We start from the raw sequence: 26939 nt of genomic DNA on the forward strand, positions 1-26939 counted from the left end.
CTAAGAAGGTGCTTCCTCCACCACATGTTTCTGTAATAGGGTGTTCACTTTCTTGTGAAGCAAGTATTGATGTAACTGAAAGTATTTCTTTAGTGGTGTAGGTGGTTGAGATTTGAATTTGTGAGAATATCCATTCTGAACAATATTCAAGGCCCATTTGTCTTTTGTTATGCTGTGTCACACTTTGATATGGTTTGAAATTCTTCCAACAACCGGAATGACTATTGTAGTAGAGGGAAGAAAACCTTCATTGTTTCTGTGGAGGTTATCGCGTGGCGGCTGTTGTTTGTTAGCCTCCTCTGCATCTAGAGGGCCTTCTGGGTTGGTAGGGTGCCTCTGCTGCTGTTGCTGCTGTTGTTGTTGAGACTGCCAGTGATCCTCTGTGGGAAGTATCTTCTGTCCTAAGACTTTTGTAGCATTTTCTATGTTCTTTCTTTTTTTCTAATCTACAGCCTTCGGTGTGTCTAAATCCGATTTCTTTCTGGTCATCGCATCCTCTGCATTAGATCTGACGAGAACATTTCCCCAAAAAAGGATTTATGATCATTTGTTGTGTGTCCTATCAGTCTCAATGCTCCATTGCACCGGAGGCATATCCCATGGAAATATGCATGGTCACACAGGTCAGAAGCATCAGGTGCTTCACCTGCCTTCCAAATTTCCTAAAAGTCCGGCCTGTTTTCTCTTGGCATGTTTTCTACAAATCTCTCAAGAGAGTCCCATAAAGACCTTTTCTCAGAAAAGCAATTGCATTTGAAGTTTTCATAGTGCTTTCCCTTGTACCATGTATCTTCCTTCCTGATAAATCAATACATTTACTTGCCTTTTCAGGAGGAGCAGTGGATGAAGGTGCATCTGTGGGTGATTTCTTTGTAGGTGAGATGAACAGCGAATGTGTAGGAGGATCTGATCTTACAAAAAGAGGATCTTGAGCAGGAGCCCTATATTTCTTCAGCACTCTTGAAGGTGCGGGTTTCACAGAAGGTTGTGCCAGGAATAATTGTAACAATATCCTAACGGGTATCATTTAGGAACAAAGTTTCAATAGTTTATATAATGCTTAACAAATGTGTGATCCAATACTTTAGCAAATTGAACTTTGCACCGTTCACATTAATTTCACAAGCGCTGTGTTCTCGACGTGGCCATTGAGCACTTATTTTACAGTGTAAGTTGATGCTACTAATACTTATATTGAAATAACTTGAAAAATGATCTCATCCTCTTTTTTCATTCATACTGGATATATATTTTTTTATTTACGGGCCTTACATAGACATCAATATATTTGCTAAAGTATTGAAAGATACATTTGTTAAGTATTATATCAACAATGAATCTTCTTTGTTCTTCAATGAAACTTTTTAGGACACTGTTGCAGATATAACGAATACCCTTGTCCTCTTGGCTCTATGAATGACTCCTGTTTCACAAATTGAGGAATAGTACATGGCAGGTTCCAAGAGAACTGGAATTAACGGAAATAAAGGCCTTAAAGAAGATCTGTGATGGAGAGTTTTGAAAAGTAGAAGTTGTAGGTCTCAGGATAAAACAGCCTAGTTTGGCAGCTTCTCTTACTAAACTTTCGGTGAAAGTATTGATGTTATCTATTGGAGATACTTTGGCTGGTGGAGCATACATTAGTTTTGGAAAACAATCTCCAGTAGAAGGATGTGTGGAGTGTGACTATGTTGACTATTATTGTTTGGAGATACTGTGTGGTGATGATGCGCTTCCACTATGACATCTGTGACATCTAAAAGGGGATCTAGATCTTCTTGGTGTTCTAGATCTTCTGCAGGTTCTACATCTTCTTGGAGTTCTAGATTTGGTACTCCCCAATTTTGTGGAGTCTCCTTAGTAGCAGACCTATGTGAGACCTGAGGAGCCACTGATGATCTTGATCCCTGTGCCAAAATAGGAGTATTTGCTGGCAGTGGAGAAAAACACAGATACACCTAACTTTGTGGGCACAATCGTAGCAGATAAACTGACTACTGGCATTACATCTGCTGTGGCTGAATGTGCTCTGGGATACTCCAAGTCTGCAGAGTGTGGAACAAGTCTTCTTTTGAGATGACAGAGGTAATCCCCTGTATGTCTCTGCAGTGGAATAGCAGAGTACAGAGGTCTTGACGTCGAATGTGGTGTTTTTTTTCAGAGTTGACGTCTATGGTGGTGGTCTCGGCGTCACTGGTGGGTGTCTCAGGGTTGCTGGTGGGTGTCTTGGCGTCTGTGGTAGGTGTCTTGGTATCAACATGGAGTGTCTCAACATCAATCAAGGTCTCAACATCAGTCTTGGTGTCAACTTACAGTGTTTTGTCGATAGAGAAGTACCCCGTCTCAACGGAGAGCATGTGGGTGGCTATATTACCCATGTTTTACATCATTGGTTTTGATGTCGATCAGGAAGTAAGTTTTTTGTCAGTTTCTCTGTGCTGTTTAAATCTACCTTTTGGGTTGTCTCTAAAGCGCGAAGAATGCACAGAGATTGGTGGCAAATGTCTCTCTCACCTCTCCTGATGTCCGAGGCTGTCTTCTGAAACTTCTCCTGTAGCCCAAGCAGTCTGACCTTTTTTCCTGTACTTCTGGGGTTTTCTGGACATTTTCTGGCAGTGTTTGTAGTCATCTGGATGATGGTCTTTTGGATGATGGCCTTCAGGAAGGCATACTATGTAGACATTATGAGGATCTGTGTGGACATTTTTCTTTCCACTGGCAGGGCAGAGTGAAGGCATTTTGACTGGGGAAAAAGGCAAATTCAGAAAAACTGTTTAAACACTTTCTGGTGTATTGGGGGCATTGAGTGACATTGGTTAGACCAGCTTGCAAAAAAGATGTTTGTAAAAAAAATAAAGTCAAAAAGGTCACCCCTTGGTGCATTATAGGACACTGGAGCAAGGGTAAGACCTTAAATGCTCACACTCAGTTTTTTAATCTACCTGTGCTAATAGTGCCCTGCATTTGCTTTATTTTTTCCATTATGAAAAACAGGTTTGTGACCAATATTTATAGTCATTTAGCACTATTCCTATTACTCCATTTGAGAATATTTTTAAAATAGAAACCTAAATGAAATTTGACCTTTACTATCCCGTTTATAGGCTGCAAGGCCTATTTTTTTCTGTGTATATGCACTCTTCTGTCTGTCACAAGAGCTTGCAAATATGCAGAGAGATATTTATATTACAAAGTTCTCTGGGTCCCGTGTGTGGGCAATATCATTCACTGTTTAAGATTTTGATGAGTATTCTCCTGGAAGAGAACCAGAATTGCTGGTAAGGAGATGTTCTTTCCTCTGCTACAGCCCACCAAACATCTGGTGATTTGGCACTACTAGGGAGATATGACAGAGCTTTACAGAAATCTTTGCAAACAACTCACCTAAATAAAAGAAACAAGGGGCCAGATGTATGATTCTGGCCCATTGCGATTTTTAAGAAATCGCTATTACCGTCTCGCAAAGGGCCATGTATCACATTTGCGAATCGGTAATAGAGATTTCTTAAAAATCGCAAATGCAATTACCGAATCGCAATACTGGCCCCATTCGCAGCTATGGGCCCGTTGGCCCATAGCTGCAAATTTTTTGCATTTCCAAAATTGTGATTTCTGAACCAGAAATCGCAATTTGGGAAATGCAAAAGGCCAGGGTGCTGGGGGCCTAAGGCCCCCTCTCCTGCACCCCAATTTTTTTTTTTTTTAACATGTAAAGTACACACATGCCAAAAGGGCATGTGTGCTTTACATGTTACATTTAAAAATGCAGTTTAACTGCATTTTTTAATTTTGCACCAGGTTACCACCTGGTTGCAGGCCATGGTATTTTGCATGTGCAAAATACCATTCACGAAAAATCGCAATTTGCGATTTTTTGCAGAATTGCCTTGTGACCTGGATTTTGCGATTTCTATTTTGTGGTCTGTGAATGCCTTTGATACATTGCAGACCACTATTTTGCACTCGCAAACAGACGATTTTGCCGTTTGCGAGTGCAAAGTTTTTTGATACATCTGGCCCAAGATTTCCCAGAGATCCTAAATGAAAGACAACCTATTTCCAATCAAGTTGCCGGTGTTGTTGTTTATATTGTGGATTTGACAGCTACAAATATTTGTAATGGCTTCTCTATGTGGCACTTATGGCTTCATCTTACCACATTAAAATCAGATGGTCAACAGAAAATATTAAATCTTACATTTTCAGATTATGTCCTTTTTGGTCCTCATGCTAATGAGAAATGGAAATAAAGAAGACTCGTAAAGCTGTAAGATTAAAGATGAAAAGGCAGTTTTATTGTTCCCAATTCCATTGCAGGGATTCCAGACAGTACTAGAGACAGAGAGTTCTACCTCCTCAAATGCTTTATTATCCACAACAGTAAGATCATCAAACTCAACAACAGCAAAAAAGCACAATATTCAAGAAGATTATAGTCAGGCAGACGACAACAGTCTGAACAGTCCTACAAATGCTCCACCTCGTGGAAATCTTGGTGTCAAAGTAACGAACAATGAGTCCAACATTCAGTCTGATCTGTTCACCACTCTAGTGGGAGGGAGTGTAACAAAACATCTGGAAGAGCGAAGAAGAGTGACAACAGACAAGCCAGACAAGTTGGGTTTACATATAATGCAGAGCGCCTACATCATTCAGTTCAAATTTGCAGTGCCCTTAATCCCACTGAAAGGGGTCCTCAACATCAGCTTCCCAAGCTCAAATTGGATATTTCAACACTGCTCCATAAACAAGCTATAGAACCAGTTCCTCCTTTACAATGAGGGAAAGTTGTATCTATTAAAAATATTTTTGGTCCCCAAGAAAGGACCCAAGCAAGAATTCTTACCAGTATTGGATCTCAGGCAGGGAAACTAATACATCAATTTTTACACAGAAGGAGAATGAGAGAAATTTGACCTGGACTTAGCAAACCTTCCAAATCACAATCAAATTATACTACAAAATATGTGAACGTCCAGAAGTTAGCAGTCCTCTATTTATGACTTACTCTGTATTTAAAGCTTACTGACATCTCCTACAACAGCACCTTTAAGATACTAGAGGAGACACCTTACTTATCATATGACGGCATGCTCCATAATGGGTGCATCCTCTTATCCTGGTAGATGCCACCAAATGGGCCTAACTAAAAAAAGTTGGGAGCTCATGATACAGAAATGTTTCTGAAAATTAGTGCAGGGTTCCACTTAAAAATAACTATAGATAAACCAAAATGTCTCTGTATTTAATGGGTAACCATGTTAGTGTTAAAAATAACAACCGGATAGCTGAAAATGTCAGTTTTAATGTTTTCATGTAACATTGTAAACTTTAACAACACTGAAATTAACCAGTTATTGATAACTGAAATAACTATAACTCACGCCACTGGGATGCACTGCTTATGACCTCACATAATACATCAGTCATGACATACTTTGACATGATTGATAACATCATTACATCTGAAATTACATCATTGACAACAACACTGTGCATGGTGTGGTCACAAGTTACATTTACTTCATTTAACTATAAGTGGTGAATTTCAGTGTTTTTTAGTTTAAAATGTTACATTAAAACGTACATTTTCACCAGTATGACCTAACAGGCATCTTTCTCTTCATTTTGCTCTTTTATTTTCCTTTTGCTCTGCTCTTAAAACAGGATTTTAATCTAGTTTTTTAAGCTAGTGTTTTTTCTTATATTGCTAATTTTCCACACTAAATGTTGCAACGTGTTTTAATATCATAATGTATTGCTATAGTTTTCTGCAGAAAAACATTTATTTAAAGCTGGACTGTCACTGAGTTAAGGAAGTCTCTGTAGATTTCATTACGGAGGTGGCTACCACCAGTGTTAGAAGAACATATATCAAGCAGTGTTCCAGGGTGCCCACACGTAGGCAAAACTAAACTATGATCATAAAACCAGTGAGAATACTTATGGTGTAGAACTAGGATTTCAAATAAGTAACATTTCCTTCTGCGATATTACAGCAAACACTGCCTGCAGAAAGCTCAAAATCACGCAGGCCCCCATACTTAACAAAACACTTATGTCTTGTCTTAACAAGTTAAAAACTGCCCCACTTTGCTAACATGGGCCACTTTTTTAGCTATCTAATTCTCTAATGGGGCCACTTTTATTTTTGTACTCAGGCATATTTCTATTCCAATTCAGCTCTTTGTGTTTAAGTCATGGATGTGAATTTGACAATATTTGGGAATTTAATAAAATGAATATATTAGGTTATAGAAGCCTCAATAATTTCCTATGCTTGAATCTCTTGGAGAAGGAAGATCTGATCATAAAAGGTAATACTTCACTGTTACTATAGTAGAATTGTCCACATTGTACCAAGGGCACAGGAGAGTCAGGCAAATGATTATTTATATGAAAATGAGTCTCATGAAAATATGAAGTGATCACATCTCTCAACCAGTGCTGAGAATCAAAATGGGTTTCTATTTCATTTTATGAGACTCTTTATCTGTAAAATTCTGTTTCTAGGATGGCGTAAACGAGCGCAAAAATGCTATGAAGGAGAAGGAGATGTTACGGAAAAAGAATGAGAAATTGAATGAATTGGAGGAGGAGGCACAGCGGAGAGCACAGTACCTTTTAGAGCGGGCCAACAACATGCGGATGGAGCAAGAGGATGAAATCAAAAAGCTTAATGAGGTGAGCATCCCTCAGAACCACATCTTCTCTCTGATTAATACTGTATCTAAACTCCATTTATTACCTATCACTCCTGCTCTTTTGCCTCTTAGAGTGGTATTTCTCCACAGCTTTTCTACCTTGCACAATGCACTTGATATTACCTGCCCAACACTTAGCTAAGGTTTTGTTTAATGAGCGAGATTTTGTCAACTAAATGGTTATCAGACATATCAAGAACATGTGTGTTTTGTTTTCTTCATAAGCTTAAACTGTCATTGGAGATATTAATAAAAACTTTATTCCTATTGTTTCTTAACCTGAATAATCCCGGCTTGCTGGGCAGGGCAGAAGCAGCAACTTGAGTACTACTTTTTCAAGTGTTAAATCCTTAGGATTAATTCTCAGCATTTATCTGTGTGTTCACAATTAGCAAACTGTGTACATGCTGCCTACTTTGAGGCTCAGTTATTGCACAATGCAAATACCTTTGTTCATCTTAATGACTTCTGAATATTAGCTCATTCTCTTACACCCTTGCCTGACAATGGTGGCTAGCTCTGATTTTATTCTTGCTCCCTCAACTACTTTGCCACCTAAGTTAGTGTTTTTTCCTAATCGTCTTGTTATGGAAGCCAGAAAACTGAACACTTTCCCTGATTATCGCAACTGTTGCTCCCTTGAGTTGGGTTCTTAATTAAAACCTGCACTAATCCTTGTTTGACTTTTTCTTTACAACACCTAACATCATGGTCTCAGTTTTAGGACGTCACTAATGTATCTTTACAGAGCAATCAGCAATGAGTTTAGAAGGTAGGCTATTCTGAAAGCTTTGTTACTAATTCTTGGTTCGGTGGGTGTGTGATTACGAAAGATGGCCGACAGGACATGCTCCAAGAAGACTCCCGGTAACCCCAGCATCATCCTGCACATCCTGCCTAAATATCATGAAACTGGCCCTAAATCTTTGCAGTGAGCATTGCAGTGGCACCCCTGGGCCCGTGTGAGGGGTGAGGCCCACGGTGTTCCTGCACACCATTGCGGAGCTGGGCCGCCTGGGCGGTCTGCTGCTTGGAGGCTGGTCAGCGCAGCTGAGGTATGGGCCGGACAGGTGAAGAGGACCAGAGTGGAGGGGGCCGGAGTGTGAGTCAGGCCTGCTGGTGGGAGCGACGTAATGGATGAAGTGCTGGGCTGCGTGCTCTCTCCTGGGAGCTTGGCTGGGGGCCGCGTGGTGTGCTGCCGGGCATTCTGTCATCCCCTGGATGACCCTGCAGCGGGCTGGAGATTGCGGAGCCTGGGAGGTTCTGACTTAAGGAGAACTGCCCGGGGAAGGTGATCATTTGCTCGCTGGTTAATGGCAGAAAGGCCTAGCTTTAGAAATTGGAGCGACTGATTGGCCTGATTTTGATGGAACGAGCTGCAGTCTGCCTCATGGACCTCAGTGTCTCATGTGGGGGCCTTCAGGTGAGCGGGAGATGGTCCCGGGCTCTGCTTCGGATGGGGGATCCCTTGATTTTGGCAGCCTATGCGGAGGAGCTTACTTCTTGGAGAGGAGCCACGTTACATGTCTCCTCTGCTGGATCATTGGAATGGGCCACATATCCTTGCTTACTTGGACACCTTTGATCTTTTCAACCCAGACCACTGCCTATGCTCTCAGGACTACTGCTCATACATTGTGCGGGGGTGGACCTCACTACAAATGACTCTGCAGAGCAGTTATTGGCTGTACAGCACTGTTCGCAAGATGTATTGGTGCTTTCTCCCACTAGGTGTGAGGAATGTTTTCTCTCCCCCCCTTGCAGAGGAATTTCACCAACTAGCCCTGTGTTTTTGGTAGTGACACACCTGCTGTGCAGCATCAGCCACAACTGACAGCTCAGAGGTTCCAGGACGAGGTACTGCTGAACAGCTCTCACAGATGGGGAAGAATACGTAGTACAGGCCCCCACAGGGGAACACCATGGAGCACTACACAACCCCAGTGGCCATGTTACAGGGGCGTACCCGATAGACCGCTGGCGTGGAGGACCTGCATCCAGAACCCGCTGCTGAAGAGCCCTCAAGAGTGGTTCTGCTAGCGGCCATCCAAGGCACTAAAACTGCGTTGGAGAAACAAATTGGGATTGTGGCCCTTGAGATTAACCTGCTTCATATGGATCCCCGCAAGGTGTCTGATAAGGTTCAGGTGGCTGAGGGCTCTATAGGGGAGCTGAGGTGGCTACACTACGTAAGCAATGGCAGAGATCATTTCCTGATATGGGCCCGAGATGCGTGATGGAGGGTGTTGAGACTATTGCAGACTATTGCAGTTCCCAAAATGGGCAGAGAGGGCGGCTACAAAACTGTTAGAAATGGGGTCTCTGGTTGGCAGTCAGGTTACCCCCGTCCAAGCAAGGACCCTCACTCTAGTCAGGGTAAGTCACACACAATCCACATTATCCTGTGCCCACCCTCTGGTAGCTTGGCACTGAGCAGTCAGGCTTAACTTAGAAGGCAATGTGTAAAGTATTTGTGCAATAAATCATACAATAACACCATATAGCCCCACAAAAATACATCACACAGTGCTTAGAAAAATATATAATATTTATCTGATAAGATGCAGGTCAAAACGATGAAAGATGCAATAAGTAAATGTTGAGATATCACTGAAAAGTGATATAAAGTGTGTTAAAGTACCTGGTTCTCGTGAAAAATCTCCACAAAGAGCCGCAGAGGAGGAGATGCTTGGAAAACAAAGGGGTGTGTGTCTATTTCTCAGGCCGTACACAGCGATGCGTCATTTAGTTTTCATGCAGGGACGGCTGTGCATCGATTTCCGGCACTCGGTCGTTGATCCTCTTTAGGTTGCGGGGTTTCCAGATGCGTGGATTTCCAGCGCTGGCAGGACAAAGTCACAGGAGCTGCGTCGATCCAGTGGGTGTTGCGCCAAATTTTCGACCTCATTGCAGGCACTGCATCGATTCCCCTCTGGACGTCGGGCTGCGTCATTCCGGTTCGGCTGTGGAACGATCCAGTAGGCCGTGCGTCGAATTTCTGGTCGATACGCTGACACTACTCCGATCTTCTCATTGCAAAGTCGGGCTGCGTCATTCCGGTTTGGCGTACAGTGAAATTCTTACCACGGAGCAGGCTGTGCGTCGATTCTGGCAGGCTGTGTGTCGAATTTCACTGCACAAGGAGTCCTTCTTGTAGATATGAAGTCTTTTTGGTCCTGAGACTTCAGGGAACAGAAGGCAAGCTCTATCCAAGCACCTGGAGAGCACTTCTTCACAACAGCCAAGGAGCAGCAAGGCAGCAGGGCAACAGCAAGGCAGCAGTCCTTCACAGAAAGCAGACAGGTGAGACCTTTGGGCAGCCAGGCAGTTTTTCTTGGCATAATAGCCCATATCCTGAGTTATAATGACAGGGATTTCATCCTCTGAGGAGCCAGGGAAACTGACACTGTCCGGTATGAGAAATAGATGATCTCTGTTTTCCCTGACTAGACTAATAAAGTCCAGGGAGCCTGTAAAACGTTCCTCAAAGTCAAAGCCAAGCTTCCTGCTATGGGCATCAGCTACATGTTGCTATATCCTTCCTGGCTGAGAGTGATCTCCGGGGGCAGGTACCACTTCTTCAATTATCCAGAGGATGTCAGGCGGTGGCAGCAGTGGCTGGAGATCTGGGAGAAGGTGCCCAGGGGAGATGCTGGAGCCTGGAGGTCGGGGTTACGGAGATCCAGAAGCATGCAGTACCCCGATGAAGAATGCCCCATGCTGGTGCTTATTCAGGAGGATGGCACCTTAGCATTGGCCTCTTCTGGGTAACTGGCTGGAATGATGGGGGTGGAGGAAGCTCCTGAAACTCCACAGATGCAAGTTGACTTTCTGATTTGATGTGTTACCTTGATTTTATAATAAGAGGTGGAGCTGTTTAACCATCATGTGTACTCTTTTTACAGAGTGGGCTCCTATTGGGCGGCACTGCTAAATATGGGCTGGAAATTTTTAAATCAATGCATACTTATGTTGGCACTGTATTATGTATGGTGAATCTAAGATGCCTCTCCACATGCTGTAGTAGGAAATGGTTGGGGTTGTAGGGGTTAGGTTGTGGGTCCTGACATCGAGAACAGTATTGGATTTGCAGTATGGTGACTGGTTGATATGCTGCTCATCCGGTGTGGGGTGAGTTGGGATTTTTTATTTGTGTTGTGACCCCGTGGTCAGGGTGGTTTTGTCTGTTATTTCAGTGCAGAGCTATAGACGGCACAATGGTTCCCCTTTTGGGAGGTCTTTGATGTGAGAGACTGCTCAAATGGGCATTTGGACGGGATCACAGCTTCCAACACACTACCAACATGGCTGATCAGTTAACTATTGTTACATGGAATGTCAGTGGGTTAAGTGATTACAGAGTCCACTCCTTCCTCAAGGGTCATAAAGTGCAACTAGCTTGTCTTTAAGAAACACATCTTATGGGCTTGGAAAAACAGAAACTGGGTAAAAAGTGGAGGGGTCAACTAATTTCAGCCTCTTACTCCCCATATGCCAGGTGGGTGGTTATTTGGGAGGCCCTGGAGGTGTCCTTCAGACACATCTACACCAAAGCAGACCTGGAGGGACGTAATCTATTATTGCAGGGCACATTTGATGGCTGGGAAATCATTACATTGAATCCATATGACCCTAATGTTGACGATCAGCATTTTCAGGGGCTCTTAGAGGATGGTGTGGGCTAATCCATAATCTGGGTGGGATATTTCAATTGCATTTTGGATGGGGAGGAAGACCAAGACATGCCCAGAAGGGGCACTAAATCCTTAATGGTGGAGGTGCTTCAAGCAGCAATGCATAATCTCGGTCTGTTAGATGGTTGGGAGGCTCTTCATCTGGGGGTTCATGAGCACTCCTGCCATTCATGAATGTATAACACCTACAGTCACCAGGACCGGTTCTTGATGGGGGACATGGATCATACAAGATTAGCTGCAGTGCAGCACCTGGGGCGGTTTCTCTCCAATCATGCCCATGTACTATTGACACTTTTATGGGGGATACACCTCGAGGACCCAGGAGCTGGCGAATGCCTGATGATCTCCTAATAAAGACTGTTTGTCAGGAATTGCTGGTGACATCCTTGCAGAATGATATAAACGAGAACTGGGGTACCCTGGACACTAGAGCAATTGCGTGGGAGGTCCTAAAGGCAGTGGTGAAAGGAGAATACCTGGGCACAGTCTGTGGAGTGAGGAGAAGGTTAGCGGCAGATCTCCAGGAATGGTTGCCGACCTCCGAAAACACGAGATGTCATTATCAGACGCACAAGCAGCAATGCTGAAGGAGCACAGAGAATTGCACAGGATCTCGGATACCCTGGATAGGACAGGCCTTAAATCATATTATCAACTCTTGCATAGGGAGGGTGACAAATCGAGTGAGCTATTTGCTTGATTATTAAGTGTGAAATGGAGATACCTCCCATTTTACACATAAAAAATGTCCTTGGGGAGTTACAGAACTAAAAGCAGGATATACTGGCTACCTTTCTGGAGATCTTTAAATTAGTGTACTGCTCATAGCTCTCAAGGCAGATGGGGTTAGAGACAGGTTCCTGGCAAGGGTCGGGCTGCCCCAGTTGCAGCAGGGTCCTATGCAGGATTTAGAAGAGGAAATTACAGTAGAAGAGTTGGGGAACACCATAAAGTCACTTAATAGATCCAAGGCCCCCGGTGGGGACGGATTTCCCATAGAGTTTTTTCAGACTTACTCTACGCTACTCAAGGAAGAATTATTAGAGGTCTTTCGCAAGGCTCCCGAGAGGGGGCTCTTGTCTGCAACTTTACAAAAGGGAATTGTGTGTCTAATGCTAAAACCCTAAGACACTTCCTCATACTAGCCCCTTACCATGCATAATTTGGATCTCAAGATATTGTGTAAGCTTTTGGCATCTAGGCTACAGATGGTGGTTCGAGATCTGATTCATGAGGACTAATGCAGCTTTATGCCGGCACATAGCACTAGCCACAAGCTGTGTAGGCTTGCTCATGTATTACATATAACCTTAGGCAGAGTGGAGGAGCTGGCACTTTAGTAAGGTTGATAACGAAAAACATTTTGATACAGTGGAGTGGGGATATCTAATGGCTGTATTAAGAGATATGGGGTATTGACCCAACTTCTGCGCATGAATACAACTTCTGTATACTGAACCCTCTCTCTTTGTCAGGAGGGGTGTGGAACTATTTCAGCCTTAGATGGTTGGAAAGGGAGCCCGTAAGGGGTGTTCCCTTTTTCCCCTCCTTTTCTTACTCTGTTGTTGCGGGGAAGATTGATTCCTTGGGGAATCTGGGTGGGCGGTTCCACTCAAATAGTGTCATTGTATGCGTATGATGCCTTGGTTTATGTTCGATCCCCTGGCGGAGCGGTCCCACTCCTAATGCAGCTACTTTACACATTGGGCAAAGTGTCCGGGCTTAAAGTCAATGTTAGCAAATCTCTCTTGTTCCCTTTGGGGCGTTGATTAGGCAACCACAAATCAACTGCCGTCAGCAGGGCTCCATTTGGAAACTGGGGGGTTTTGAAACATGGGGATCTGGGTCACTCACACTGAGGGGGACCACAAGCTCAGGAATGTGGACAGGATCTTGAATGGTCTTGAGGGTTCCATCGCCTTTTGGAATAGGCTTCCGCTTTCCGTGGTTAGGGCGGCTATAGCAAGGATGGTATTCCTCCTCCGTTACATGTATCTCATCCAAATTCCCTTTTTTCGCTTGAGGCCAGGCTTTTTTGCAGGCTGGACAACCTGCTGGTGCCTTTAATATGGGCAAGAAAATTCAGCAGAGTAGCATTGGCAGTCCTTGTAGGAAAGTACCATCTTGCCTGGCATGTTACCCCCATTTTTCACTGTATATATGTTGTTTTAGTTGTATGTGTCACTGGGACCCTGGTAACCCAGGGCCCCAGTGCTCATAAGTGTGCCTGAATGTGTTACCTGTGTAGTGACTAACTGTCTCACTGAGGCTCTGCTAATCAGAACCTCAGTGGTTATGCTCTCTCATTTCTTTCCAAATTGTCACTAACAGGCTAGTGACCATTTTTACCAATTTACATTGGCTTACTGGAACACCCTTATAATTCCCTAGTATATGGTACTGAGGTACCCAGGGTATTGGGGTTCCAGGAGATCCCTATGGGCTGCAGCATTTCTTTTGCCACCCATAGGGAGCTCTGACAATTCTTACACAGGCCTGCCACTGCAGCCTGAGTGAAATAATGTCCACGTTATTTCACAGCCATTTTACACTGCACTTAAGTAACTTATAAGTCACCTATATGTCTAACCTTTACCTGGTAAAGGTTAGGTGCAAAGTTACTTAGTGTGAGGGCACCCTGGCACTAGCCAAGGTGCCCCCACATTGTTCAGAGCCAATTCCCTGAACTTTGTGAGTGCGGGGACACCATTACACGCGTGCACTACATATAGGTCACTACCTATATGTAGCTTCACCATGGTAACTCCGAATATGGCCATGTAACATGTCTATGATCATGGAATTGCCCCCTCTATGCCATCCTGGCATTGTTGGTACAATTCCATGATACCAGTGGTCTGTAGCACAGACCCTGGTACTGCCAAAACTGCCCTTCCTGGGGTTTCACTGCAGCTGCTGCTGCTGCCAACCCCTCAGACAGGCAGCTGCCCTCCTGGGGTCCAGCCAGGCCTGGCCCAGGATGGCAGAACAAAGAACTTCCTCTGAGAGAGGGTGTGACACCCTCTCCCTTTGGAAAATGGTGTGAAGGCAGGGGAGGAGTAGCCTCCCCCAGCCTTTGGAAATGCTTTGTTGGGCACAGAGGTACCCAATTCTGCATAAGCCAGTCTACACCGGTTCAGGGACCCCTTAGCCCCTGCTCTGGCGCGAAACTGGACAAAGGAAAGGGGAGTGACCACTCCCCTGACCTGCACCTCCCCTGGGAGGTGTCCAGAGCTCCTCCAGTGTGCTCCAGACCTCTGCCATCTTGGAAACAGAGGTGCTGCTGGCACACTGGACTGCTCTGAGTGGCCAGTGCCACCAGGTGACGTCAGAGACTCCTGCTGATAGGCTCCTTCAGGTGTTAGTAGCCTATCCTCTCTCCTAGGTAGCCAAACCCTCTTTTCTGGCTATTTAGGGTCTCTGTCTCTGGGGAAACTTTAGATAACGAATGCAAGAGCTCATCCGAGTTCCTCTGCATCTCTCTCTTCACCTTCTGATAAGGAATCGACTGCTGACCGCGCTGGAAGCCTGCAAACCTGCAACATAGTAGCAAAGACGACTACTGCAACTCTGTAACGCTGATCCTGCCGCCTTCTCGACTGTTTTCCTGCTTGTGCATGCTGTGGGGGTAGCCTGCCTCCTCTCTGCACCAGAAGCTCCGAAGAAATCTCCCGTGGGTCGACGGAATCTTCCCCCTGCAACCGCAGGCACCAAAAAGCTGCATTACCGGTCCCTTGGGTCTCCTCTCAGCACGACGAGCGAGGTCCCTCGAATCCAGCGACTCTGTCCAAGTGACCCCCACAGTCCAGTGACTCTTCAGCCCAAGTTTGGTGGAGGTAAGTCCTTGCCTCACCTCGCTGGGCTCCATTGCTGGGAACCGCGACTTTGCAGCTACTCCGGCCCCTGTGCACTTCCGGCGGAAATCCTTTGTGCACAGCCAAGCCTGGGTCCACGGCACTCTAACCTGCATTGCACGACTTTCTAAGTTGGTCTCCGGCGACGTGGGACTCCTTTGTGCAACTTCGGCGAGCACCGTTTCACGCATCCTCGTAGTGCCTGTTTCTGGCACTTCTCCAGGTGCTACCTGCTTCAGTGAGGGCTCTTTGTCTTGCTCGACGTCCCCTCTCTCTTCAGGTCCAATTTGCGACCTCCTGGTCCCTTCTGGGCCCCAGCAGCGTCCAAAAACGCCAAACGCACGATTTGCGACTAGCAAGGCTTGTTGGCGTCATTCCGGCGGGAAAACACTTCTGCACGACTCTCCAAGGCGAGAGGGATCCGTCCACCAAAGGGGAAGTCTCCAGCCCTTTTCGTTCCTGCAGAAACCTCAGCTTCTTCTGTCCAGTCGAAGCTTCTTTGCACCCGCAGCTGGCATTTCCTGGGCATCTGCCCATCTCCGACTTGCTTGTGACTTTTGGACTTGGTCCCCTTGTTCCACAGGTACCCTAGATTGGAAATCCACAGTTGTTGCATTGCTGGTTTGTGTCTTTCCTGCATTATTCCTCTAACACGACTATTTTGTCCTTAGGGGAACTTTAGTGCACTTTGCACTCACTTTTCAGGGGTCTTGGGGAGGGTTATTTTTCTAACTCTCACTATTTTCTAATAGTCCCAGCGACCCTCTACAAGGTCACATAGGTTTGGGGTCCATTCGTGGTTCGCATTCCACTTTTGGAGTATATGGTTTGTGTTGCCCCTATCTCTATGTTTCCCCATTGCATCCTATTGTAACTATACATTGTTTGCACTGTTTTCTAAGACTATACTGCATATTTTTGCTATTGTGTATATATATCTTGTGTATATTTCCTATCCTCTCACTGAGGGTACACTCTAAGATACTTTGGCATATTGTCATAAAAATAAAGTACCTTTATTTTTAGTATAACTGTGTATTGTGTTTTCTTATGATATTGTGCATATGACACTAAGTGGTACTGTAGTAGCTTCACACGTCTCCTAGTTCAGCCTAAGCTGCTCTGCTAAGCTACCATTATCTATCAGCCTAAGCTGCTAGACACCCTATACACTAATAAGGGATAACTGGGCCTGGTGCAAGGTGCAAGTACCCCTTGGTACTCACTACAAGCCAGTCCAGCCTCCTACAGTCCTTAAGAGGGATCTGGAGGGTGTAGGACTAGCTATCCTGAATATATAATTTTATTACTATGCAGCACATCTGCAGCATGCCGCGAGGTGGTTGGCAGAATCAGACAACTGGGAGAACAGACATCTGGGGATCCAGGTGGGGGGGAGACACCTTACCCCAGTTGCTGATGCGCGGTGCAGGTCAGAGCAGCCTTTACCATATCTACCATATCTACCATATCTAGTTAGGATGATGGCTGTGATATGGGAGAGGGTAGTGTGGAAGGTTATCTGTGGGGCACCCATTGCCAGGGAGCTGTGATTATGGGATTTGGAGGCCTTTCAGGCCATCAATACAGACATGTCCATGGAAGATTGGATGGCAGGGGATGCCAGGTGGCAGGAGATTTCTTTATAACTTTCTAACTTTCCAAGAAGCGCAGGCCACTTTTGGGGTGGGCCATTGCCAGTTTCGCCATTGTACTAGACTTGAGAATAGGGCAAAGATATGGATAGATTCCCACCCCCCAAGAAGTCCTTGATGGGCTCATTGCATGGGGAGAGGGAAAAAACCTAATTACACTGTTTTAAAAGGCCTTTGGAAGATATGCGGAAACGCCAATTCACTGTGCATAGAGCCTGGAAACACAACTTGGGGGCACCGATTGTACACTCTGGACTCTGGCATGTGCTCTAGTGCACAAGTGTCTTCTAATAATAGATTTAAATTGATTCATTTTCATTTTTTGCACCGAATCTATATGACACCTCATAAGCTAAACAAAATAGATCCCTCTAAGGGGGCAAGATGCATGCAATGTGGGGAAGAAGGAGCCACCTTCTTGCATCTGGTGTGGGTCTGTTGGTGTGTCCAGTCTTTGTGGGAACAAGTGTCAGTGTGAATTGAGGAAGCCACTGGAAAAGTGATTCCTCTAACACCGATTGTCTGTTTACTGGGAGTGGTGGGTAGGCCAAGGGGATGCAAAATCCTGCACTGACGCCCCTCTGGCTCTTCTCTTAGTGAAAAGCAGGGAGCTATTGGGTGTATGGGGGTTAGGGGTCCGCAGGTGGCTCAGTGGTTACGTGATCTTACGGAATGAGGGGTGGCAGAAGAACAACACATGCGACTGTCGCGCATGGATGAAATAGGGGCTGAAGAAATACTGCTCTAGGCTCTGCTTACTTGCCACTGATATGTTTGCCCTGTGAACTCTCTCTTTTTTTATGACAGCTAATGGCATGTACCCATTGGGATAATGTGTGTAACATCGAAACTCTTTCACTGCATGTTTCTGTTTTGTTGGTTGTTTCTTTAAAATTAATAAAATACAGTTTCAAAAAAACTATTTATTTGTGCAAATTAGTCTTTCAACAAACCTTCTGATGTTTTTTAAAAGCTCAAAACGTATTATTTTTCCAGTTAGTTACTGTAGTATCTCTCTGCTGTTGATGTGAGACTATAATTGTAATCTTCTCATAGTTAGAAAAGCATATACCCTGGAACACAAGAGCTGACCCCCTTTGAAAAGCCACCTATGCTCCCAAACTCCTGATCATTTTGTAACAGAGTTGGTATAATGAAAGATCGGTAGAGCAAAGTCTCCTTTCAGATCACTATTCTGATTAGGTGGCTTCCCTTTTTTCATTTGCCTAGGTTATCTGTGACCTAGAAACGTGAACTGTGATGGCCTGCCATTTTTCCACAGAATTCCATAATGCTCCGTATCATCCACAAAAATGAAATAAAACTGTGTTCGAAAGGGACCTCTTTAGGGAATTTTTAATATTTAAATTTTAAACTTATATTTACTTTGGATTACTATATTTTGAATGGAAATATCTTTAAGTATTTCTTTACTATTCTTAATCCACATCTAAGAAACTTGAAGATATATACATATATATAAAGAAATACACAAAGTTTAAAGGGACGTTAGTTAGGTGAAAATGTCAGGTAAATCATATAGTTTTAAATGAGAAAAACTTCTGAAACTTACCACTCATAGTTATCTCAAGTAACTGAGCGTAGTGCCCTAAAGTACCAATAATTTGCGCCTTGCTATGCAGGGTTGTCATTAGTGATGTAATTTCAGATGTTACAGTTATGTTATCAATGATGTCCTACAACAAGTTATGAGTGATGTGATAGCAGTGAAATGCACAAGGCGCAGTTAACTGGGACACTCCTTATGAGGCACGTAGTGGCTAATTGGTATTTTTCAGTAATTGTCTGATATCTGTCTACTTGGAACTGTAAAAGCATAGCGTTTGGAGATTTGACAATACAGAGTCTTTCATTCTCTCCCTTACCTTATCTTTCGTTTCTGCTTTCTGCTGCTCTTGTATGTGACTTACATATTTATGTTCTCACAGATGACACTCAATGCAAAGTGTCATGCCATCCGTGATGCCCAGATACTGGAGAAGAGCCTGATTGAAAAGGAGATGGATGAAGAAGAGAAACGCTTGGATCAGATGATGGAAGTGGAAAGGCAGAAAGCAATCAAGTTGCAGGAGGAAATTGAAGAAAAGAGGAGGGAGGAGCTGATTCGGTAAGCTGAACATTGGACTTCAAGCAGCTTCTTCGTAAGCCTATTGTAAAAACCCAAAATATTAATTGTGCTAAATAATTCTGAAACATTGTCGAAGCAATTTGTGGGTAAGCTAGTTGAAGTGCAGTCTTTGGAAATGCCAAATGTAGCTAACACTCAAAAATAAACATCTTGAAAATTACTAATTTTGGTGCTTCAAAAGAATTGGTGTGAAAGTGACTGTACTCAAAAGGGTTGAACCTCAAAAAACGTATTATTTCAGGGGGCATGGTAGCAAGGTTCCACCATGTTAAAGGAATCTCCCCTGACAAATAAGAAACTTTCATATTCTGAAACATTTGTTGTTTAATCTCCTGTGACTCATTTGTCCGGATGGGTTTATTTTGTTTATTAAAGACTTCATTTAGAAGTTGACATAAGTGAGGCATCTAGAAAAAACAGTGTATGCACTATTGCGCAGCATTGTGGTTTCCCCACCGCATTTACAGTCAGAGCAACTGTGGGGTTTCCAGTGGAAGAGCTACTGCTGGCTGCACAGTGGAAACGTCTATCGCTGGATTTCCCTGCAGGGAACCACCATGTGAGACATGGCAGTACCAAGCATGGTAAACAAGCATTGGATCTGAAAAGTAGGAAGAAAATTCTCTGCCCATCAGGGCCATCTAAGGGCCTTATTTAGAGTTTAGCAAATGGAGGTTACTCCGTCACAAACGTAACGGATATCCCATCTGCGTATTACGATCCCATTATATCCTATAAAACTCTAAACTCAAAATCAGGCCCTATATGTGTGGTTTTATAAACCAAACACTTACTGCAAGAGTAATACACCTCTACAGCCCATTGTATGTGTATTTTAAGAAGTGCAGTGCCAAAAGCTCTGGTAGAAAGGTGTACTGACAAAGCTAGACCTAAAATCTGTTTCACCATTTACAAATATATCCACTCTTAGTCCCATGATTTTGGGTTTTAAACTCGAAATTATTTTTCTTAAATCCATGTGTGTCCTGGCCTGTAATCTGTAATATGTGTAAGTGTGACTGATTTGTGACTAATGTCAAAATTAGCCATTTAGTTTATTATAAAAAAAATACAACTAATTTAATTTAACATAATAATGTTATCCCTTTCAGGCAGATGTTTAGGGTGTCAACAGTGTACTGCAATAGCAGTAATTTATGTGTATGCTCTTCTGTTTTCAAGAGGAAAAATGCATGTAATCAATCAAATGGGAGAAAATGAAGAACTCCGGATCCTCCAGGAAGAGCAGAGGGAACAGGAAGCCCAGCAGATGCTGCAGTACCTAGAAGAGCTGCAGATGAATGACTTCAAGGCAGGTTGCACAGTTTCTATAGTTTAATTTGAGGTATCTTGCTTGGTCTGTCGCAAAGCCCTTGTGGGTGATGTGCACTTGCCTTCCTGGAAATTCATTTTATGCATCCCATCTTAGTGAAGTCTGGCTCGTGTGTCCTTGCCATTAAAATGGTAAAGGTCAATGAGGTTAGTTAAATATTCACCATCATCCAATTTTTAGAGCAGCAATTTCAAGACACTACATGAAATACAACATACAGTATAAGAATATATTATTGTTAAAATAGATTCTAAAAGATAATAAAATATTGCATAGCATTATTGTCCAATCCAATAGGCGTAACACAATGTTCCCCTAAGTAATAGTAATAATTTTAGCACCCTATAAAGGCTATACCCACATGAACAATGTTAAAGTATATAAGCACACTAACAGAAAAATTTAATAGAAAATCTTCTTATTCTTGAATGTCCTTGTTTTCCATGCAAATTTCAGGAAAGCAAATAGGCTTTTTTCTCTTTGAGTATTTTGTAAGAATAGGAAGCCACCTTCACTCTTTTAGATTGGATTTTAGGAAAATTTGCCTTCTTATATTTGCCAAACCAACAATAAGAGTGTTGCTCATTAAATCACATTTAGAGGCAGGCCTTAAATTGGAATTGCTGTTATTACTCTACCATGCTGTTCTGTACACAGGCATAGATATTCCTAATCTAAATGTTAAAAACAGTGTACTCCGGAGCAGGGCGTATAATAGCTTCAAATAAGTCTCCTGACCAGGGACAAGTTTTCTGTACGATAATGCCACACCTTGCTACTAGAATATGGCCTCTCATTAAAAATGCATTTTTATCTTCCCAAGTAGACAGGCTTCAGTATTGTGATATCTCTACTAGCAAAATATTCCAGTGATATCACTGAGCTTGTGCACCTTCAAATTGAACTAAATACAGGAAACCAAGGCAAATTAGATGTTCTTACAAAGGACAATCACAGCTTGATGCATTTTGTAAATTAATGCCAGGGACTGTAACATGTCCTGGCCCAGGAAAAGAAAGACTTCAGTCAGTCAAAAATCATTATACGGCGTATTGCCATAAAAGTACATGTACATGCATAAAATATATATAACCATAAAAATACAATCCTTATTACTTGATTCAAAAAGGCCAATATCTTCAATCTACAATATTACAAAGTTAATTATAAAAACAAGAAATATCCCCTAGCCCTTCTCAATAAATAATAATAATTTACACATTTTAAAATTCTGAACAAGAAAATAAAATCACATATTAAAATTACATTTAACAAACAGTCACATCGACCAGTTCATAACGGTTCCTAATAGCAATGGCTGATTTGATGAAACTTAAAACTGAGCTGCAGGTTTGTTTGGATAAAAGTCTTTGAATACCAACCAGTGCCTCCTTATAAGAAGGAGTCTGTAATTTACGCAATATTGGCAATATAAAGACTTTCCTAGGAGCTAAATCAAGCGAACAAAATAAAACAAAGTGACAAGTGCTTTGTTTAGAGAAATTGTCACAAGGGCATGGCGGTAAAATTTTTTGCCACATACATTTAGTTGGAAAAGCCACTCTAAAATGAATCATGTTGAATCTAAAGAGTACAAGTAGAGAGTACAGAGAGGGAATCGGAAACCAGATGAAATATGGTTCTATCAAGTTTGAAGTTGAAATCTGTACATATAATTCAAATGTTTTCAATTTCTCAGCCACTTGATATCTAAGATTCATGGTATATTCTATGCATCAAGATTTAACAATTTCCTTGGCATTTGCAGGCATAAGCTCAGGTTTAAGATACATAAATTCCAGGTCCAATTTCCAAAAAGAATAATGGATGAAATTGAGCCATGGAATTTTTTTGTGATTAGCTAGTAGGATACAATCTTTTACACAATCTTGCACTAGGCTAGCCGCGGGGTTTAGCCATACTTTTATCCATAGCAAAAGTGGGGCAATATCAAGCAAGTCTTTAATGTGGCGAATTCCCAACTCCTCTTGACATATAATGTTTGCTACGTTCTTAGATACTCGAAGGAGCCGATGGAGAAATGTATTCTCTACCAGTTGTAAAATGGTTGAGCTGGTATATACCCAAAGACCCCCCCATAAATTGCAGCTGAAACACATTTGGATTTATAGAGCGTAATGATCTGGTGAACTGGTCTGTGTCCTAGTCTACGGTCAAAGCAAAAAATCGCTTCCACGTTTCTTTCCATCTGTTGGACCTTTAAGTTCAAGTGGGGGTTCCACGACAACGAAGAGTTTAGGAATAAACCTAAGTAACAGAAATCCTTCACCTTTGTTAAGATATTTCTCCCCCATAGTAAAGCGTCTTGTTTGCGTGTTTCTAGGACCACAGATCATAACATATGACTTTTTAACATTAACTTTCAGATCAAGCTCTTGTGTATACGTTAAAAAAAGATCCAAAAGAGTCTGTAAACCATTTGCTGTACGAGCAATTAAGACGGCATCGTCAGCATATATTAAAATCGGAAGTTGTCTAAAACACATCCTAGGGAAATCCTTAGCATTTTTTGCTAAATAACTATACAGACCATTAGTATATAACAGAAATAAAAAAGGTACCAAAGTGCAGCCCTGTCTAACACCCCGTTTAGATGCAAGGAGATGGGACCTTTCCATGTTGACCAAACTGCACTGAGATAGCAAGATCAGTGAATAGTCATTTAATCAAGTCCAACAGATCCTGCTCAACCCCCATTGTGTCCATTAATGCCCACAGTTTCTCTCTGTTCACCATATCAAATGCACTGGATAGATCAATAAAAGCTAAGTGAATAGATTCTCTTTTGGCAATGACATATTTGCTAAGGATGAGGTGCAAATTTAGGGCCTGATCCACTGTACCTAATCCAGGCCTGAAGCCGTATTGAATTGGGGATAGGATTTTTTGTCCGTGTCGCCCAATCCTCAAGCCGATTCAAGATAACACTTTCCAGAATCTTTGCCGTGGAGTTAATGAGTGAAATGGGTCTATAGCAGGTGGGATCAAGTCTGTTACCCTTTTTGAAAATTGGAACAATTATTGCCGTTAGCCATGAGGGAGGGATAGAGCTTTTAGTGGCACACTTCAAAACATTTGTAATTAACGGGCCCACAGATCAGGTAAGGATTTAAATAAATCCACCGGAACCCCGTCCGGACCGGGGGCTTTCCCTAATTTCTTTTTTTTTTTATAGCTGTGGTTACCTCGTGTATCTCAAATAATAACCCACTCTTATTTTTTTTTGGAGTAACCAATACTGGAGAGCCACAATCCTCCTTTCCATGATTAGGGTTATTTACAGATTGAAATACTGTTGTAAAATGTTTCACCCAGACCCCCTCGGGTATCAGACAGTCATCCTCCTTATTATCCTGTTCTGAGAAATACGGGTGATTAACCACCTTCTAAAATTGTGCAGGGTCCCTCAATTCCGTAGCTGCCATGAGATCTTCCCATGCTCTAGACTGTACTTCATTTTTCCTATCCTCAAGGACTAACTTGTATCGACCCCTAGCCTGTTTGACTAAATCACGGCTAAATGGAATAGTTTTAATAGCTATTTTTAGATCTTTGTGGGCCGTCATGCAGGCCTAATTAAACCAACGTTGGGGATTTACACCTTTAATAGGCTTGGTACACATTAATGCCCCAGAGATAGCACGACTTAAAGACTCATAAGCAGCTACGAGGTGGGCATAAGTAGGTTGCAAGGATAAAAATTTATCAGTATAAGCTTTGTTTTGTGTTATAATGTCCTCATGAAAAGTTTTAATGTCTACTCTGTCCCACATCATACGGAGGTCAACATTTATTTTAAAAACTACTTTCCCCTTACATTCTATTCTGGGTAAAACTAACCTAGTTTAAGGGCTAATTTTATGCTCAAATGATTGTGGAACTGGCACAATGAGATATTATCTTAAAATCCTGAAGAAAGAAAGACTTGATAGCAGTTGCCATTCCACCTTCTAGTAGTTCTTGTCAATTTTTCATTTTAAAATTGCCACTAGAACTGTTTTCCCAGCTCCTTGGTCACAATTCGCATATCACATAACTCTGACTCATAAGAAGCTGCTGATGCAGGTCTGGCTTACAGAAGTCACTAGTCAAATGTATGAATTTTGCCTTCCTTTCAAGTGAACCCAGACTCACTTTATGCAGTCTGCAAATTGAGAGAGGCAGCAAATCTATCGGTTCGAAAAAAAGACCCTCTGGTGTAATTTGTGCGCTCAAGGCCATAGCTTTGGTTTTTGTTGAGTTGATGACAGGCAGCTGTTCTTTGCAAGTACCTGAAATCAACTAGGCATATACGAATCACACTGTGAGCTATCAAAATTGTATTATCTGCCAACAGCAAGAGTGCAGCTCTGGGTGTGTCTGGCTGTAGGAACGCATGGGATTAGTAAAGTATTATTTCATTTTCCTTCTTTCTTTCGGTGTAGAACATCAAAGTGCAATAGAAAATTAAAATATGGCTTTACTGAAAGAATAGTCTACACACTGAATGGAGCCATGATATTTTCCAGCAATGGATCTTACATGGACTCACATGCTTAAATTCTTCTAAGTCATTAGGCTGGGGTTCTTCAGAGGGAATGTTAAGCGAGCAATTTTGGTTTGCACTCATTTATCATAGGATTTTGCACAGCTTGCCCTTATTCTTGTATGAACAGTTAAGTAGCCAGTTTTTGAGCTGGTTTAATCTCCTTTCTCCAAGAGGCATCTGTAGCTCATGTTTTCTACACATGTCAGATGAAAGGGAAACCCTTTTAGAGCAATGCATTTTTTGAGGAATTTTTGCTTCCTACACTGCATTAAAACATTCCATTTCCCTTAAATTGAGACATCTGCCTGATTGTATAAAGACTATAACATTTACATATATATTACTTTCTCTGTGGAGAGAGATGTTTTAAATGTTTGCCTTTTTCACTATTCCAATTGTTGAAGATCACCCACTTCCCATACCCACATACCTGCGTCCAGCTAGCAGGTCCAGGGAAGGCTTTACTGTTATTAATTTACTAAATTCCATTGTGACAGAAACATCAAGAACGGCAAAACTACCTATTCAAATTAGTCAATCGTAAAAAGCAAAGATATTTTTAATGACACACATGTGCAACAAATTTCCTCCATCTTCTCAGACCATGTTGTCACAATTGCAATTGCAATTGAGCTTTTTAGTCAAATAATGGTCAAAATACAAAGCACCAGAAGTGGCATCAACATACTTAATACATTAAAAAGACCTGGCTTGTTCATCCAAGCTGCCGTCCTCTTTGCTCTAGAAACCCTGCAACATGCTCAGATAAAACATTTGATGCTCTGGGCAAGGTTACTGAAGCCTGCAAATGTTACACTTATATTTGGCATGAATGCTAAACATACCATCACGTCTTTGAATCCTTCATCAAGATGATATCAGAGGATCAGTGGGCAAAGACAAACTTATCCTTGATGAACAGAAGCAGCTGCGGACTACCTTTAAAGTTGCTTGCACTTATTTATTAAGAGGTTTTGTAGGCATTCCACTTTTTAGTTACTTCATAGCACTGTACATGAGCTAGAGTTCACATGTTGGGAATATTTGAGTCCAGCTGGTGAGGAGGAGCCCCGTCTGATATTCCTAATCTGTGTCCAACTGTAAGTAGATCAATTGTAGCCTATTCTGAACACCTCTTTTTGAGGCTCATCCTGAAGTGTATCATTTTAGGTTTGGCCCTCAACATTGGTTCCAGAGTATTCTACTTTCTGGGATCATGATGTCCTGGCATCCTATCTCTGTGTTTAATTCAATTGATTAGTCATTATGTGCTGAGGTATGCTGTCACAGAATGCATGTTTTTATGGGGCTTAAAATCAGAATCTTTTTGTAGGTATCCAGGAACTTTGCTGCTCAGGCCTCGAGAATGGCGAAAGCAACTTTCAGCTTTATATTCAAATTTGTTAGGAGGTAATGAAGCACTTTCAGGGCTGGCTATATGTGACCCTGTCTCCTTAGGTACAGCCACAGCATGGCAGCTTATTTATAAAGTAGATGATGAGCTTTTTCATACATCTACTGTACATAGTATTACAATGATTTAATTTGTTCCCACGCTTGTCTTTAATTTCCCCATTGGTTGGGTAGGGGAAATGTGGAGATTCTTTGGAGGAGTGACTTGGAGCCCTTGATCATCACATTGACTTATGGCATCTAGAACTCTCCAGCCTAAATGATTTGTAGGTCCTTTACTTTAGGTGAAGTGGGTGGTGACGTCTAGACTGGGTGCACACTTAAAATTAATGTAATGTTGGAATCTGTTCAGCCCAAAACCAGATTTGCAGTCTTCAAACACATGGTAACTTTCCTACATGCAGTGGTCCAGGGTATAGGTAAAATTGACATGGTTCACTCTAATATGTTCAAACTGGAAATGCATTTCACTACATTTCTCAGTATAAGGACCCATCCAATCTATGGGTCCTTTAGATGTTCGAATGGTTTGTTATGGTGAGTTGTTTCTGTACTGTTACTGCCATGTTTTCAGGTTGCACGTAA

The 26939-nt window shown here is 42.5% G+C and overlaps 1 protein-coding gene across 2 annotated transcripts in view; it reads left to right on the top strand.

The window, feature by feature from the left end:
* CFAP45 (cilia and flagella associated protein 45) overlaps positions 1-26939 on the top strand; it is a 213033-nt gene that overhangs the window by 55525 nt on the left and 130569 nt on the right. For both annotated transcript variants that reach the window (XM_069217772.1, XM_069217771.1), the window contains exons 5-7: positions 6514-6684; positions 18860-19038; positions 20242-20371. In XM_069217772.1, the coding sequence (XP_069073873.1) occupies positions 6514-6684; positions 18860-19038; positions 20242-20371 (480 nt within the window). The remainder of the gene's footprint in view (positions 1-6513; positions 6685-18859; positions 19039-20241; positions 20372-26939) is intronic.

The sequence above is a fragment of the Pleurodeles waltl genome, chromosome 12 (assembly GCF_031143425.1).
Source record: "Pleurodeles waltl isolate 20211129_DDA chromosome 12, aPleWal1.hap1.20221129, whole genome shotgun sequence".
Classification (NCBI taxonomy): domain Eukaryota; kingdom Metazoa; phylum Chordata; class Amphibia; order Caudata; family Salamandridae; genus Pleurodeles; species Pleurodeles waltl.